The sequence below is a fragment of the Ursus americanus genome, chromosome 7 (assembly GCF_024610735.1).
Source record: "Ursus americanus isolate L20-20 chromosome 7, mUrsAme1.1.p, whole genome shotgun sequence".
NCBI classification, from domain to species: domain Eukaryota; kingdom Metazoa; phylum Chordata; class Mammalia; order Carnivora; family Ursidae; genus Ursus; species Ursus americanus.
Window position 1 is genome coordinate 39,588,273 of NC_142133.1, and position 14,929 is coordinate 39,603,201.

Genomic DNA, 14,929 nt, shown 5'->3' on the forward strand with positions numbered 1-14,929 from the left:
AGATGGAGAGGTGACCCTCGGGGACATCCTGCTCCCAGAGGGCGTTCCCACCATTGTCTCAGGTCTTTCACACGTGGGCATACCCGAGCGTGACTCTCTTTTACTGGTTTTTGTATCGCAGCCAGAACCATTGAGGCCAAAACGATCTGAAGGCCAGTCATGAAGACACAATCCAGGACTAGACCCCAGGCTCATGTGAAGTGGCTGTGTTGACTGAGGGCGACCCCTGAACCCTGCTGCCTCCATCAGCGCCACCTCAGCCCATGCTGGATCGATTCAAGATTAACAAAATCGTTTACCAAGTGTTTGCTTTGTGCTCAGTACTGTGCTCGTCACAGTGCAGGAAGGCCACACATCAGGACTCCTTTCTCTCAAGGAGCCCGCTGACTGAGGCTCACTTCAGTCACATCCCTTCCATGTGCCTCAGTTTCCCTGTTTGATAAACTGGGAGAATCAGCCTTTACTTAAAGACATACTGGGGTATTTAACCCAAGAGCATTTAGGCAGGTCATCAGGCTCTTTGAAGGAGATTGAATCTGTGAGTTAAACTGACAGCATTTGGACACGTTCAAGAGAACGGCTGCCACTAAATTCACAGCATCTGGGTGTCTCATTCACAGAAGCACTTTACAGGCTGATGACTAAAAGCTATAAAGACTGGGACATTTTATTCCTCCCCCTCCCCGGCCCTGCTTCCTTTCCCAGCTGACAGACTGAGCTGCCTCTTGGGGACTCTGCGCACGGACCCGAATTCCCCATTGCTGGCCACCGTTCCTGATGGGCTCTTACTTGTCCAAGGTTGGCTTCTTCTGCGGGGACAATTCTCCTGACCGGTGTGGCCAAGTCAGGGATGCATGTCCCTGTCCTGCCAGAACTGCCGGAGGAGACTGGGGAAAGCTGCCCAGATTGTGTGATGGGATGGGAAGAGGAAAGTGAGAGACCAGTGAGGGAAAAGATGCCCCGTGGAGAACGGTATTCTGGGGCTATCAGCCTCTCCGTGTGTGCATGCCTCTGACTCCCTCTCTCTCCTCCTCTGCACGCACAGCCCCCCCATGTGTGGATCCATCGGGCAGACTGAGCAAACTCACAGGCTGTGACCTGGATCCAGCTTGCACACCTCTGTGTGTGCATCAATCACAGAAGCTTTTTTAAATGTGCACCCCACCCCACCCCACTAACTTAGTTGCCAGTGTTCAAAAGTCAGAAGACCTCACACAAAAATAAGGATTTCTGGTTCTTGGAAAAGAAAAAAAATCCATTTTGGGTTTGTAATCCTGCAGCAATAATTAGTAGGGATTGAGTAGTGTGGCCAGTTTTTGCTGCAGTCCCTACCACTCCCTCTTGTCTCACAGAGGTTCTGCTCATTTAGGTTGGACGCTGACAGAGACAGATGATCTTCTGCCCCCGGAGAGAGTGTGGGGGATGAGGGCTCACCTGTCGTTGAGGCAGCAGTAGATGATGGGGTTGTACATGGTGGAGCTCATGGCCAGCCACATGATAGCCAGGTAGACCTGCTGGATGAACTTCTCCAGGTAGAGGTCAGGGTTGATGTAGGGCAGGAGGAAGAAGATGTGGAAGGGCAGCCAGCAGATGGCAAAGGTGCACACCACGACGATCATCATCTTGACCACCTGGCAAGAGGGTGAGGCCGCTGAGACCACCGGCACATCCACCTCTTCTCATGGTTACGTCCCTCTTCTCCCACGCCCTCGCCACACACAGGGCGGTGCAGACTGGGGAGTATTGATAATAACCCCTTTTGAGGGGGAGGAAGGACCATTTATATGCGGTACCAAGGGACTCTGATTACGTCAGCAGTTCTCAGCGTGTGGCTCTGGGACCAGCTTCCTAACATCATTTGGGAACTTGTCAGAAATGTGAATTCTGGGACCTCATCCCACACTTACAGAATCAGAAATGCTGGGGGTAAACCCAGAATTCTGTGTCTGACAAACCCTTCAGATGATTCTGAGATACACTCTTGTTTGAGAACCTCTGTGTTATATCATCCTTCTGGGTGGTGACTGGAGAAGCCGAGGGAGGGCAGACCCAGGGGAATGGGTGTTCAGGGGGAGAGATCCAGAAAGGGGGAGGGGGTGGGGGACGGAGGGCCAGGGCAGTATTTCGGTAAGGAAGGGGAAGGGAGGGATCTGGACATCTGCTGCTAGGGAGAACCAGATGGTTAAAGGGGATTTGAAAGGTTTTTATGAATAGTGGGTGATGTAACCTATCCCTTTTTATCCCCATGAAATCTTTGGAGAAAAACTAACCAGCATCCACACAATGAAATACTATGTAAAGAAGTACGAAGAGAGAAAAAAATGAGAAAGCTCTTGATATATTAGTTTTCGAAGATATTGTGGATACTGTTTAGCGAAAAAAGTGAGGGGAAGAAGTGTGTATTTATTGTGTAAAAAAGAAAAGAATATCTATTTATTTGGCTTATAAATGCACTATAATATCTGGAAGGATTAATAACAAATAACAGTGGTTACCATAGCATGTGTGTGTGTGTGTGCACGTGCACACTTGTGCATTTGGGAACCGGGTAGATGGAAGACCTAGAAAGGAGGGAGCCCTTTCATGGTAAGACTCCATTAATCTTTGGACTTTTAATTTTGAAATAATTAAGACTCCCAAGAACTTGCAACAGTAGTATCGAGAGTTCCCAGGTACCTCCAGCGAGCTCATCTTATAGATGATTAATGAGGAAATCCACAGTAGCACAGCACTATGAACTCAATTTCAGGCTGTATTTGGATTTTGCCAGTTTTTGCAAGTACTCATTCTTTTTTGGTGTATAGTTGTATGAAATTGTGTCACATGGATAGATGGTGAAAACCCCACCACAATCGGGATACAGACCTGACCCATCACCACAACGAAACTCATTCATGCTACCCTTTTCTAGGCAGACTCTCCCCCCAGTATAACCCGTGGCAACCCCTGGTCTGTTCTCCATCACTAATTTTGTTCCTTTTGATACTTTTTGATGTTTGAATCAAGCGATCTATTATTTTGCCAAACTCTAATAATAAAAGAGGACTTAATAGCTCTTCACTGCTTTTGTAGTTTGCGTGTGTGTGTGTGTGTGTGTGTGTGGTGTATGTGTGGTGTGTACGTGTGTGCACGCTAATAGCTTGACAGGTTGCCAGTTACTCTTAAGGCAAGAAAGAAGTGGCTCCTGCCTGTACAGGGAGGCCCAGGTTACAAAGACAATGAAGAAAGATCTCTTTCCTCCCCCTCCCCGCATCCCCTCTGCTCCCCTCCACAGACCCAGGGATGTTTTGTGCCTGCGCCAGGGGGGGTCAGGTGCTGCTTGCTGTCTTACCTTGCGCTTGGCAGAGACCTGCTCGTGGTAACGGTCAGATGAGTCCCCAGGGATCTCGCTGGCCCACAGTGTGATTCCCACCACGGTGTACGCATAGCCGATCACCAGCAAGGGGAGGAAGTAGATCAGCACGGTCACGCAGATGTGGTACCTGCAGCAAGGAGCGTGGGAGGCCGGTCAGGGCTTGACAACTACCTTTCTCAGCATTTGGATGGTAGGGCACAGCCCAGGGAGGCTTGCCGCCTGCACTGAATGGTTGGGTGACACATGAATGGATAAACTAGAGAAAGAAAATCTCTTCAGCCTATGTTTTTCTTGTGGACTCTTTCCATAATAGAGATTCCTGTTGAGATTGAAGAGAACAACAAACATTGATGGAAGGGAACTGAATCCATTATATACCCACAACAATTTTAGTTGATAGTAAGTTCAATATTCCTTATACTCTCCCTTCAAAATAATGCAACCTGAGGCTGCATTAATAGACGTATAGTCTCTAGAACGCTGGAGGTGGTTGTACCACTTGGTTTATACCAGTCAGATGACATTTAGGCTCAGTTTGGGTGCAGGAGTGTGGACCAACTTGTACATTCAGATGAGAACCACCAGACGGTTGGTGAGCTCTCATCCATTCTGCATGACAAGTGGATTCACAGGTATAAGAATAATTAGGTTGGAGGAGAGAGATTAAACTTATCTTAGAACTAGGATCAGTGGGTGAAAGCCACAAAGCATAAGCGGCTTCTAAGCCTGGCCCTTAAAAATCTATCTCCAGATAGAAGCTTCCCAGGTCTCTGAGTTACAGCTTGTAGGCCAGATACCAACTGACTTGAGTTTGACTGGAACATGGGCAGAAAAGAAACCTTTGCTGTGTTAAACCACTGAGGTTTGTTACAACAGCATACCTTACCCTATTCTGTTTAAGGCAAGGGTCTAAGTAGGACACTCAAATAATTTTTTTTGAATTTTGAGAAAGGATATTTTTCTCAGGGAGTCCTTGACATGTCTGGCTAGTTGTAGCCCTTTTCTTTTGATGTGAGCTTAATGGAGAGGCTCAGTCTCCTAATAGTAATAAGCATAGTGGGAACAGCTACTATTTTGGGGAGATCACTCTAGATTACTGTGCTAATAATAACATTAATGATGATATTCATAGCAGAAAGGCTAGTTAGATTTTATTTAGTGAAGGGCACAACGCCAAGCACTTAACTCCATTATTCTTATTTGATCCTGAAAATGAATGATTAGGTAGCTACTATCATAATCCCATTTTGTAGATGAGGAAACGGAAGGTCAGAAATTAATTAACTTTCCCAAATTCACAGCTGCTGAAAAGAGGAGCTGGGATAAGTAGGCGGGACTGTGACCCCAGAACCAGCTTCTTGTCCCTGGAGGAAAGTCACCTCTTTCTCTGGTATTTCCTTCCGCTCTGTTTATGCTTATTCTCGGAAATGATTTTTTCCCCAATAAGGAAAACCCACTTATTCGCTTCACTTCTCTCGGTACTATGTTTTCAGTTGCTTTTTTGCCCCACAGTTTTGCTACTTATTCAGCCTCCTCTGAATATGAAACTTTGCGACTTGAAGACATTCGAAGAGCTCTTAAGGAATGCTCCACAGATTCGGCGAAGCAGGGTGCTGGGCGCGTCCGTTTTGTGCAGACAGGTTGCTCCAGCCCCGTCAGGCTGTTCGGGTGCCTCTCAATTGTCACCCCCTCCGGAGGCCCCAGGTTCTCCAGCCACCAGAGCCGTGAGTGCACGCTGAGTTCCTTGCCTGATTCAGCCTCTCCTCCTGCTCGCTGTAGTGGCCACTTGGAGATTTGGGGGCATAGAGACCCTGGGAACCTCCAGGCTGCACCTGCTTCTCCTACCTGGAAGACTAGTCCGTTATGCAGACCGACACTTGGTTGGTGAGCAAAACACATTAGCTGAGCTTTGTGAGCCAGGGTCTCAGAGCGCAGAGCGTCCCTGTGGGGGTTAGGGGCATGATGGGAGGACCTTGCAGTTGTCACCTGTGCTCCTTACCCTGGAACAGCGGCTCCCAAACTTGAGCCAGCTTCAGAATCACCTGGGGGCTTGTTCCAACACAAAGGGCTGGACCACGACTCGACTTTCCACTTAGCTGGCCTGGGGCGCGCCTGAGAATTTGCATTTATTTTATTTTTTATTTATTCTTTTTAAAAGATTTTATGTATTTGAGAGAGAGAGAGAAAGAGAGCATGAGCAGGGGGAAGAGGCAGAAGGAGAGGGACAAGAAGACCTCCCGTTGAGCAGGGAGCCTGCCATGGGGCTCCATCCCAGGACCCTGAGAACGTGACCTGAGCCAAAGTCAGAGGGTTAACCAGCTGAGCCACCCAGGTGCCCCCTGAGAATCTGCATTTATGACAAATTCCCAGGCCATGCTGCTAGTCCAGGTTCAGACTTTGAGAAACACTGTCCTAAACCGATGGTTCTCAAGCCCGAAGTCATGAGAATCACCAGGGGAGCTTTTAAAATGATCCGTGCTCAGAGACGCACATTTAATTGGCCTTGAGTGTAGAAGCAGGAAACCACAGTTGAGAAAATTCTCCAAGTTATTCTGGCACTTGGTTAGCACTGAGAAGCACTGTTTTAGGTCCAAGGTCTGCAAGGCTGTTGGAACCCCATTGTTTGAGATTTATGACTTCACTAAAGTGTGTGTTAACCATATTTTTTAGTTTCTGTATCTGGTGCTTTGAGGTCTGGGCCTTGCTGACCTGGAAAGGACCTTCCCTCCTTGTGCTAGTTGATGGCTAGAGATAACACGTGCTGGTGTGACTTTCATATGCAAACTAACCAATCCAGGGCCCAAACCCCCGACCATCCTGTTTTCTCAGGGCTCTTACATTGTGGGATGCTATCCCGGCTGCCATGGTCACCCCAGGGCCACCTCGGGCAGTCAGGGGCGCAGAACCCACGGAAATGATTCAAACTAGCCAATTCTAAGCCTGTTTACCCTGCCTCACCCATTCCTTCTCTGGAACACACAATAAAGTCTTTCCTGAAGTCCCCCCATGTTCTCTCTCTGCCTGTGGCCCTGTGTGGCACGCCTGCCCCTTCGTCCTGGGAACTATGAGTAATAAATTATCTTTTCAATGGCAATCATATCCTCATCTGTTGGCCTCACCATACCTGAATAGAAAACAAAACTTACACTTTAAAACAAAGTGCCCTTTGGAAAATCACAGATCAGATCAGACCATTAGGAAAATGCTAAGCTGAATCAGTAAACATAACTTATCAGACTCCTTTTTTTCCCCCAAGTAGGCTCCATGCCCAGCGTGGGGTCCAGTGCGGGGCTTGAACTCACAACCCTGAGATCAAGACCTGAGCTGAGATCAAGAGCCAGGCACCTAACCGATGGAGCCACCCAGGAGCCCCCAGGCTCTTTTTCTTATTTTTAAAGAAGGAAAGGTAATTTTCTTATTTATTTGTAAACAACAAAAAGTATGGACTTAATTTCAGTTAAAAAGTATTATCATCAGGCAGAGCATTAACTTGTCCATTCTAGAACAGGGATAATGAAGAACAACATGGAAATATGACTCAGTGATTCCACTTGTAGCTGTATACCCAGAAGATGTGGAAACAGGAACTCAAATACTTGTGCACCGACGTTCATAGCAGCACTATTCACCATGGCCCAAACGTGGAAATAACCCAAATGTCCCTCAAAATTTGAGTGGATAAACCAAATGTGGTATGTACTTAATGATGGAATATTATTCAGCCATAAAAAGGAATGAACGTGGATGAACCTTGCAAACATTATGTTAAATGAATAAGCCAGACACAGGAGGAAAAATATTGTATGATTCCACTTATATGAAAAATCTAGAATAGGCAAATTCATAAAGACAGAAAGTGAAATAGAGGTTGTCAGGGGCTAAGAGGAGGGGATGGGATAATAGGTACAGAATCAGGGATAATGGAAAAGTTCTGAAAATGGATTGTGGTGATGTTTGCCACAATACCGTGAATCTGTACTGGTAAATTTTATGTTATATATATTTTATTGCAATAAACTTAATTAAAAAAACCCATTAAGAACATTCTAGCAGAGCTGGGGTCTTTAGGTCTCCAGATGCACAGTCTTCTGCTCCCTCAAGGAACTTCTCAACAGCCTCCCTCCCCAAAATCATAAAAAAACCAAATCGACCTGTAGGTTTGATTCTTGGATGGGATCAAAGGTTAAATGCATCCCTCTAAGCCTTGCTCAGATAAAACCCCTTTTACATAGAAATTGCAAATACTCAATTTAAACAATATCTAAGTTATCAAAACTTCTAAATGGCTCTCAAATGAATGAAACTCCATCAGTAGAAAATATGAAAATAAATACATTTCTCCCATCTTGACCCTTTCTTGGAGAAATTTTATCATATCCTTGTAGTTAATTGGAGATAATCCTGTTTTATAATTTTTTGCCAAAGTCATTGTTTTAGAGCGCTGGCCAATGGAACCTGGTGTGATCTTATTACATGTGGCTCCATGCTATTGTTTGGCTCTCAACTCTGATATTCCCTAGGTTCCTGCCAGGCCGGGTTTTATCGGCTCTCAGAATGAATATCTGCCTTGGGAGAAGAGGAGAGGGGTCAGGGATGTATCAGGCGTGAGTCAGAGAGAGGACCAGGAGTGACAGCAAGAGGCTGTGACAGCAGGGATGGCTTGGCTGCCTTCCCACTTGATGAGATATGTGCATGGACTCCGATCATTAAATTCTGTCGGTGGACTTACCGGTACTCAGAAGGCAGGTGCACGCAAACATCGTGTCTTTGTTCTCTCCCGGTCACTCCTCTAAGCAGCACATTTTACAGGATAAACTTGCTGAATACAGACTATGTCACCCCAATCCTGCAGATTCGCCTGTCCTTAATGCCTTAATGCTCACTAATCCAGGTTTACTAATGTCTCACTATCTGGAGTCACCTCGTTGTTCAAGCACCACAGTGCCAGTCTCTGAAATAATCCCCAGCATTTGAAATCAGATACATGGGTGTATTAAATAGTACCCAGTGCATCTGCTAATGCCCTTCATGGAGGCTCTAGGAGCCCTGAGGTCAGGGCAGGGCTCTGGGGTTCCCGCTTTCACTCTAACCAGCAACTCTGCTTTTATGGGTTTATGTGTGACCGTCTGTGGGTGATGCTGTTTGGTGGTGGTGCGGGGAGCCTTCAGCTGTAACAGAAAAGCTGATGTGCGCTGATGTCATCCTAACCCTTATCCAATGCATTAACCCTCTCCACGCTTTCCATACCATGTAATCAGCCACTTCTTGAATACCCCCTGTGACGTGCCCCTCGCTGGTCATAAAGCCAGCTCCATCAGCGATACCTGGGGCTTGTGAGAGGTACGGTCTGTCCTCCCCTGCCCCGGATGGGCCAAATCAGAATGTGTATTTTCACCACACTCCCAGGCGGTTCATGCGCGAGTTCAGGTTTGAAGCACACAGCTCTCCATCTTGGCTGCACCTTGCAATCACCTGGGGAGCGCTGAAAAATTCCAGGGCGTGGGTCCCACCCTCAGCTGCTGAGTGAAGACTGGCCTGCAGGGCTGCCTGGGCCTCGGAGTCTCAGAAGCTCCCACGTGGTTCTCCTCGCAGCTGGGGCTGACAGTCATTGTCCTGGAGCCTCTGCTGGCAGCTGTGGGCGGAGGCAGTTCCTCAAGCTTTCACTACTCCATCCTCCGTCCCGGGCAACACGCTGAGTCCACCTCCTGGGATGGTCCAGCAAACCCGAGGTGACCAGGAGCACGCCTGTCCCCAGAGCCCTCTCTGCATCCCGGACTTGTGGGGCCACCCCTCGTTGGACATGAGCTGAGTAGCCCCCCTCCTGCCCTTCCTCCAGCAGCCCTCAGGCTCTTGCTTCTCAGAGCACAGTGCTAGATGCCTGCTTGACTTCTTCCTTCCTTCCAAAAAATTGTCTTCTTTGCAGATAAGTGTGGTTTCTTTGTAGTAAAAGAAAAATCCATATATTTCTTGGTTCACTTTCACTTCTAGGTATTAGACCAAATCCCAAAGCCCCTCGCAGCCCTCTTGGAGGCAGATGGAAATGACAATCTACTAATTCATAAGTTCTGCAAGTGTTTATTCCACACCTACGATATGCCTGGCCCTGTGTGAAGGGTCCAAGCCTCGGGTCTCATCACCAGAAGCTCAGTCTGCGGGGGACACAGAGAAGGGCCAAGGAATGTGACATGGGATGTGATGGATGGTGGTTACCTCTTTAGGCGGAGTGGAGACACTGAGCAAGGTGTCAGAGGCCTTTATACATATATATGAAATATAAAAAATATATACACATATCAACAATTTAAAAAATTACCCTGAATACAGTAGGCATTTTGTTACTAAGTGCATGGAGAGGAATGGGAATGCAGAAGTGAGGCTCTCGATCAAGCTGATCACAGAAGCTTCCCGGAGGAGGTGTGCTTGGCCAGGCCCTGCAGGAGGCGGGCACTGCAGGGAGGGAAAACAGCAAGGGCAAAGGCACCGACGGAGGATCTTGGCACAGTGTGGTGCTGTGCTGTGATTCGGACCGAATGGAATGTGGCCCTGTGAGGACGCATCAGGAGACTTGGCCAGAAAGGTAGACAGAGGTCAAATCATGAAGGACATTTTATGACAGGCTGGAGAGTTTATAATGTATTCTGAAGCTGATGGGAAACCATGAAATGGCTCTAAACAGGGAGTGCCACGATCAGATGCTTGTGCTCTGGCCACGGCAGGGCTTGGATGAAAGCACATCAGGCTCGAGGCACCAGCCTTTAGGATGCTGGCCAGGGATCCAGGCTGGAGGTGACAATGGCCTGAGCTAGAGCATGGCAGGGTGAGGAGTCTGGGAAGGCTCCAAGGGGTGCTGTGGCTGGAAGGAAAAGCTGGTGGGCTTGGTGGCCAATGGGTCAATTTTTGCCGGCTTTCTGGCCTGGGTGAACAAGGGAGAGTGAGGCCAACTGTTGCTGTATGGGGACTGTGGAGGAGCGGGCTTGCGGGGGGAGATCGGCAAGTTGACATTTTGGACATGCTGACCTTCAGGCAGGCAGCTGGACATCTGAATCTGGCTGGAGCTAGACCAGAACGTCTGGATGGAGATTAGATTTGGAGCCCTTGGGTGTCCCCAAACCCTGAGAAGATGAGGGGGATACTGGGGAGAAAGAAGAGTGGGAGTGAGCCCAGGGCAGGAGGGAAGAAGGATGGGGAGGGAAGAGAGGGGAGAGTCCAGGGGCTGGTGGAGCCTGTCTGGGAGGGCAGGGGTGGGATGAGGACTGGAACTTGCTCTTTGGTTTTGGAAATAGGAGGTGAAGAGCAGAGTCCGTTTTTTCCAGGCTGTCAGCAAAGGCTAGAGCAGGTGGGCTCGCTGATGGGGAGTGAGGGAGTTGGGGCAGTAGGTGGGGACTCCGTTCCTAAAATGTTGGGTCACGAAAGGGAGGGGAGGGCAGGGGCCAAAGGAAGCCATGTATGTGTTGTTTGACAAGGCAGGGGATGATGAAGCCCCAAGTACCCTCCCCTGCTTGTGACCAGTCTACCCTGGGTTACAGTCTTGTGAGTACATGTCCTTCTCCCTGTTCTTCAGAGAGGGGCTAGGATCAAACCTCCATCGACTCTATCCCGCCATCAACTCGGGGCAGAAATGCCCCCAAGTCAGCCTCTTTTAGGATGTGCTTTGACCAAGTAAGGCAGATGCTCAGGTGAATTCACTGAATTCATGGAAAGATTGGGTTCACCAAATTCCTAGCCCCGAGTGGTCCTACCTCCTGGAGGCAGTCGCTCAGGTCCTGCCAGTGAATGAGACAGGAAACAAAGCACATTTCTTCTGCAGTCACTGGCCAAACCACACAAGTCAGAATTTTGATGTGTTCCTCTCCAGGCTACTTTTTATATTTTATCTGCTTCATTAGATGCTATGGTCCTTGGAGGCAGAGTCCAGCAGTGCTCCTCTTTAATCACCCTTGCAGAACTGGCACCAAGGAAATGCTTCATAGAAAGAGAGCATCTCAGGCTTGGAAGGACATTAGAATGCTCACCTGCTCCATCCCCACACCCAGCAAGGAGCGTGTCTAGCACCACTCTGGAGGAGTGTGTCTAGCATCTGCCTAAATGTGTGTCCTGCAGGCACAGAGCCTGGAGGCCTGAATATTTCCTACATCTTCATCTTTAATCAGTAGTTTCCTTGTTGCAAGCACTATATATTCGTTGTGGATTTGAAAATACAGGCAAGGGTTAAAAGAAAACCTTTAGGAGGTGCCTGGGTGGCTCAGTTGGTTAAGCCTCCAACTCTTGGCTTTGGGGAGAAACATGATCTCCTGGGTTGTGAGATGGAGTGGGCCCGTGTGGCTCCGCGCTCAGTGGGGAGTCTGCTTGACGATTCTCTCCCTCTGCCCCTCCCCATCACACGCACAGGCCCTCTCTCCATCGAAAATAAAAAATCTTAAAAAAAAAGAAAAACTTTAGAAGTTCCTATAATTCCATGACCTTGAAATAAAGTTTAATAAAATTGACTAACGTCTTCCTATACCTATATGCACACGCATATCTATACATACATAAGTGTATTTTACATTAACCCAAAAGTAACACTGTGTCACAGTCCTCTTTTTATGTCAATAAGTATATTTCGATAACAACGTTTCTCATGGGTGTGATGATGTCCCGTTTTATGGAGGTACATGTATATTCAGGCCGTCTTCTAATTGGGACATTTGTGTTATTTACTATGTTTTGATATTTAACCAATACTGTAATTAACATCTTCAATACATGTCTTTGCTCTCATGCTTATTTCCCAAGGATTAATTCACCAGAATTAAGTGTTCTTAAAGGTTTGGTATATGTTGTCACTCTTCAGAAAATATCTGCCGATTTACGCCCCCCATGGCCTCTGGGCCTTCCCTTTTCCCTGCCCAGCAGCACTGGGCGTTAGTAAGTCTTCTAGTCTTTGACAACATGAGAGTTGACTTTTAATATTCTTGATTCATTATACATTGAAATTTTATAATTATGCTTTTTGTCACTGTCATTTCTTCTTTTCCAAACTGACTGCTTGTATAATTTGCTTGATTTTACATTGGGGTATTCATATGGTCCTTACTAATTTGTGAGAACTCTTTATGGCTTCTATCATATTATACTTAGAATTGCCTTTCCAATACCAAAATCATGAAAATATTCACTCATACTTTCTTCCAGTTCATTTATTTGATTATTTTCATTGTAACTATTCAGTCCATCAGGGATTTATCTTGGTAAGTATTATGACAAAAGGCTCCACATTGCTTTCTTCAGTGATTCCTTGGCTCTGCTTGGGGATTTTGCTGTGTTTCCTTGATCTGTCTTTCTCTCTTTCTGGTGCCATCTCCACACTCTCAATTTTTTGTGGCTTTGTAGTGTATCTTTTCTCCATGACAGTAAATCTCTCATACTATTTTACTCAGTTCTCCAAAATAAAATATCTCCAGACCTTCACATTTCTTAAGAAGAGGGTCAGGGGATAGTTTCAGTTATTTGCAGCCAGACTTTCAGCTTTCCAGAAGATATGACATGGCAAATTCATTGGCCCCATCCGTACCCTGGCTCTCATGATGTCCTGGTTTCAGATTTTTTCTTGGTCAGCTCTCTCAGAGGAAGAGAACAAAAGAGATGTGTCGCCAGGAAAGGCTCCGGAGTTTGGAAATCCTCTAACAAGAGATAAGTAAACAATGGACTCCAACAGCTCCCTTACCCACACCCCTCCTCCTTCCAGCTTGCTCAGGGGCAGAATGGGAATGGGGTAGAGAAGGGAAGATAATACTTCTACCTGAAATTTTCACTGGCTTCTATGTTAAAGAAAAACATAAACCCTGAATTCCAAAGCTTCTGCACACTTTCCAATGCCGAGAGAAGAGAATAAATCAGATGGCCCTTGGTTTGGCTGAGGACTTCATTGTGTTTGGGGACAAGAAAAGATAGGCCAGAAGCTTAATTTGAGGTAGGGAGAAAAATACTAAAACTGTGGAGGGGGGAGAATAACAAGCAAGAGAAAGATGGGAGAGGAAGCATGAGGCAGAGAGAGAGCGCGCCAGTGAGCGAGAGCAAGCGTTCCTGAACCCCAGGATCAGAAGCAAGGACTTGTGAAAGGCACCAGGAGCAAGAACTTGCCCGTGGGAGAACTGCTCACGAGATTGCAAAGAGTAGGGTAGCTGTGAATAAATTCAGGAAAGTACAATCCTGTCCTCTGTTGTAATTCTCTGATGACTGTAATCACTCCTCTAATGTTCTGTAAAATATGCCCCACCCAACAGCTCCGTGTCAGTGTGGCTTTGAGGAAATGAAGGAGGACTGATTTTCAGAGTGAGGCCAAGGGGGCTGGTTAGAGATCGTCGTGGCCACAGAGTTCCCATGGTGGGTGAAGGTTCTTGCTTCGGTGGGGTAGGGAATGTGGTGGAGAGGGAGACTCTGTCTCAGGACGCAGGGAGACAGACATGGAGTCCTGAGTCTGTACTCTGTTCCCTGGTCAATCTTCTCAGTCTGGCAGATGTCATCAGATCGTGTAGATATTCCCGCAATCCCTACGGTAGTTCTGGAAACCCCAGAACTACACGGCCGAGACGCTACGTCTGAGAAGACAACCACCACGAGGTGGCGCCAAACTGCGACCTGCACTGGACCAATCGGCTTTTCTTTCAGGTTACTGGCATTTCCCTTAACACCGCAGTAAAGCCCCATGCATTTTCTGAGCTTGCATTCATTGCACACTGCACACCTCACCCCCCAATCCCTCACCATGTCATGATGCCATTTTCCAGGATGCACCTTGGTCCAGTGTTTACCAATGTAGCATGAGCCTTGCCAGCCTCCTTGGTTTATTACAACCGCACTGAGAACAAGACTGCATTTTGTCTGTGACATGTTTTTTTCTGAGGATCAGTGAGCACTGATAAATGTTTTGCTGATATAACTCATCCACCCTCAACCCCTCCAGAGAGTTAACTCCAGTGTGCTCTGCTCTGCCTGAGGCCGGCTCGCTGTCACGGCTGCGGGATCCTCCTTGCTGGAGGACTCACCAGGGACAGATCTGGGATGAGCTTCTGTCCTGGCTGCCGAGCCTGCAACGAATGCTGAGTGAGGAGGGCTCCGATTCGCGCAGCAGCACTGATGCTCGTGCTTTATCATTCTGCCGAGCATTGAAAATAGTTATTTTTTTTTGTGGGTCATTGTTTAAAAACTGCTTCTGTCGGTGCCAGCTGGCATCGGTAAACATTTCCTGATATAAGTAAGTTGCACCAGAAATGTGGGTGTTGGTTGGGGGTTACCCTCCCTCAAGTCCGTGGATCTGAAGAACACTTGAAATAATCAAAACAATCCGAGTCATAAGAGCTTGTCCACCCTGTCTAGACTAAGTTCCTAGACTCTTGGCCCTCGTGCTGAGTGCCCACTTCTCTTGCTGTGCCTGCAACGTAGTTCCTCTTCACAAGGCAAATCTTAGCAAGAACACCTCCTAACAGATGGCCAGTTAGTGGCCATTTTCCTTTTCTTTGGGTGAAATCTTCTGATGAAATCTAGCACCAAGCGTGGTACCATGTAAATAGCTATTGGCTTGTAAAAGAGGCA

The 14,929-nt window shown here is 47.3% G+C and overlaps 1 protein-coding gene across 1 annotated transcript in view; it reads right to left on the bottom strand.

The window, feature by feature from the left end:
* Nucleotides 1–14,929, bottom strand: part of TACR1 (tachykinin receptor 1) — a 144,410-nt gene that overhangs the window by 3,469 nt on the left and 126,012 nt on the right. Inside the window, exons 3-4 of the mRNA XM_045788379.2 lie at nucleotides 3,332–3,482; nucleotides 1,435–1,631 (exon numbers count right to left, since the gene is read on the bottom strand). Of these exons, the coding sequence (XP_045644335.1) occupies nucleotides 1,435–1,631; nucleotides 3,332–3,482 (348 nt within the window). The remainder of the gene's footprint in view (nucleotides 1–1,434; nucleotides 1,632–3,331; nucleotides 3,483–14,929) is intronic.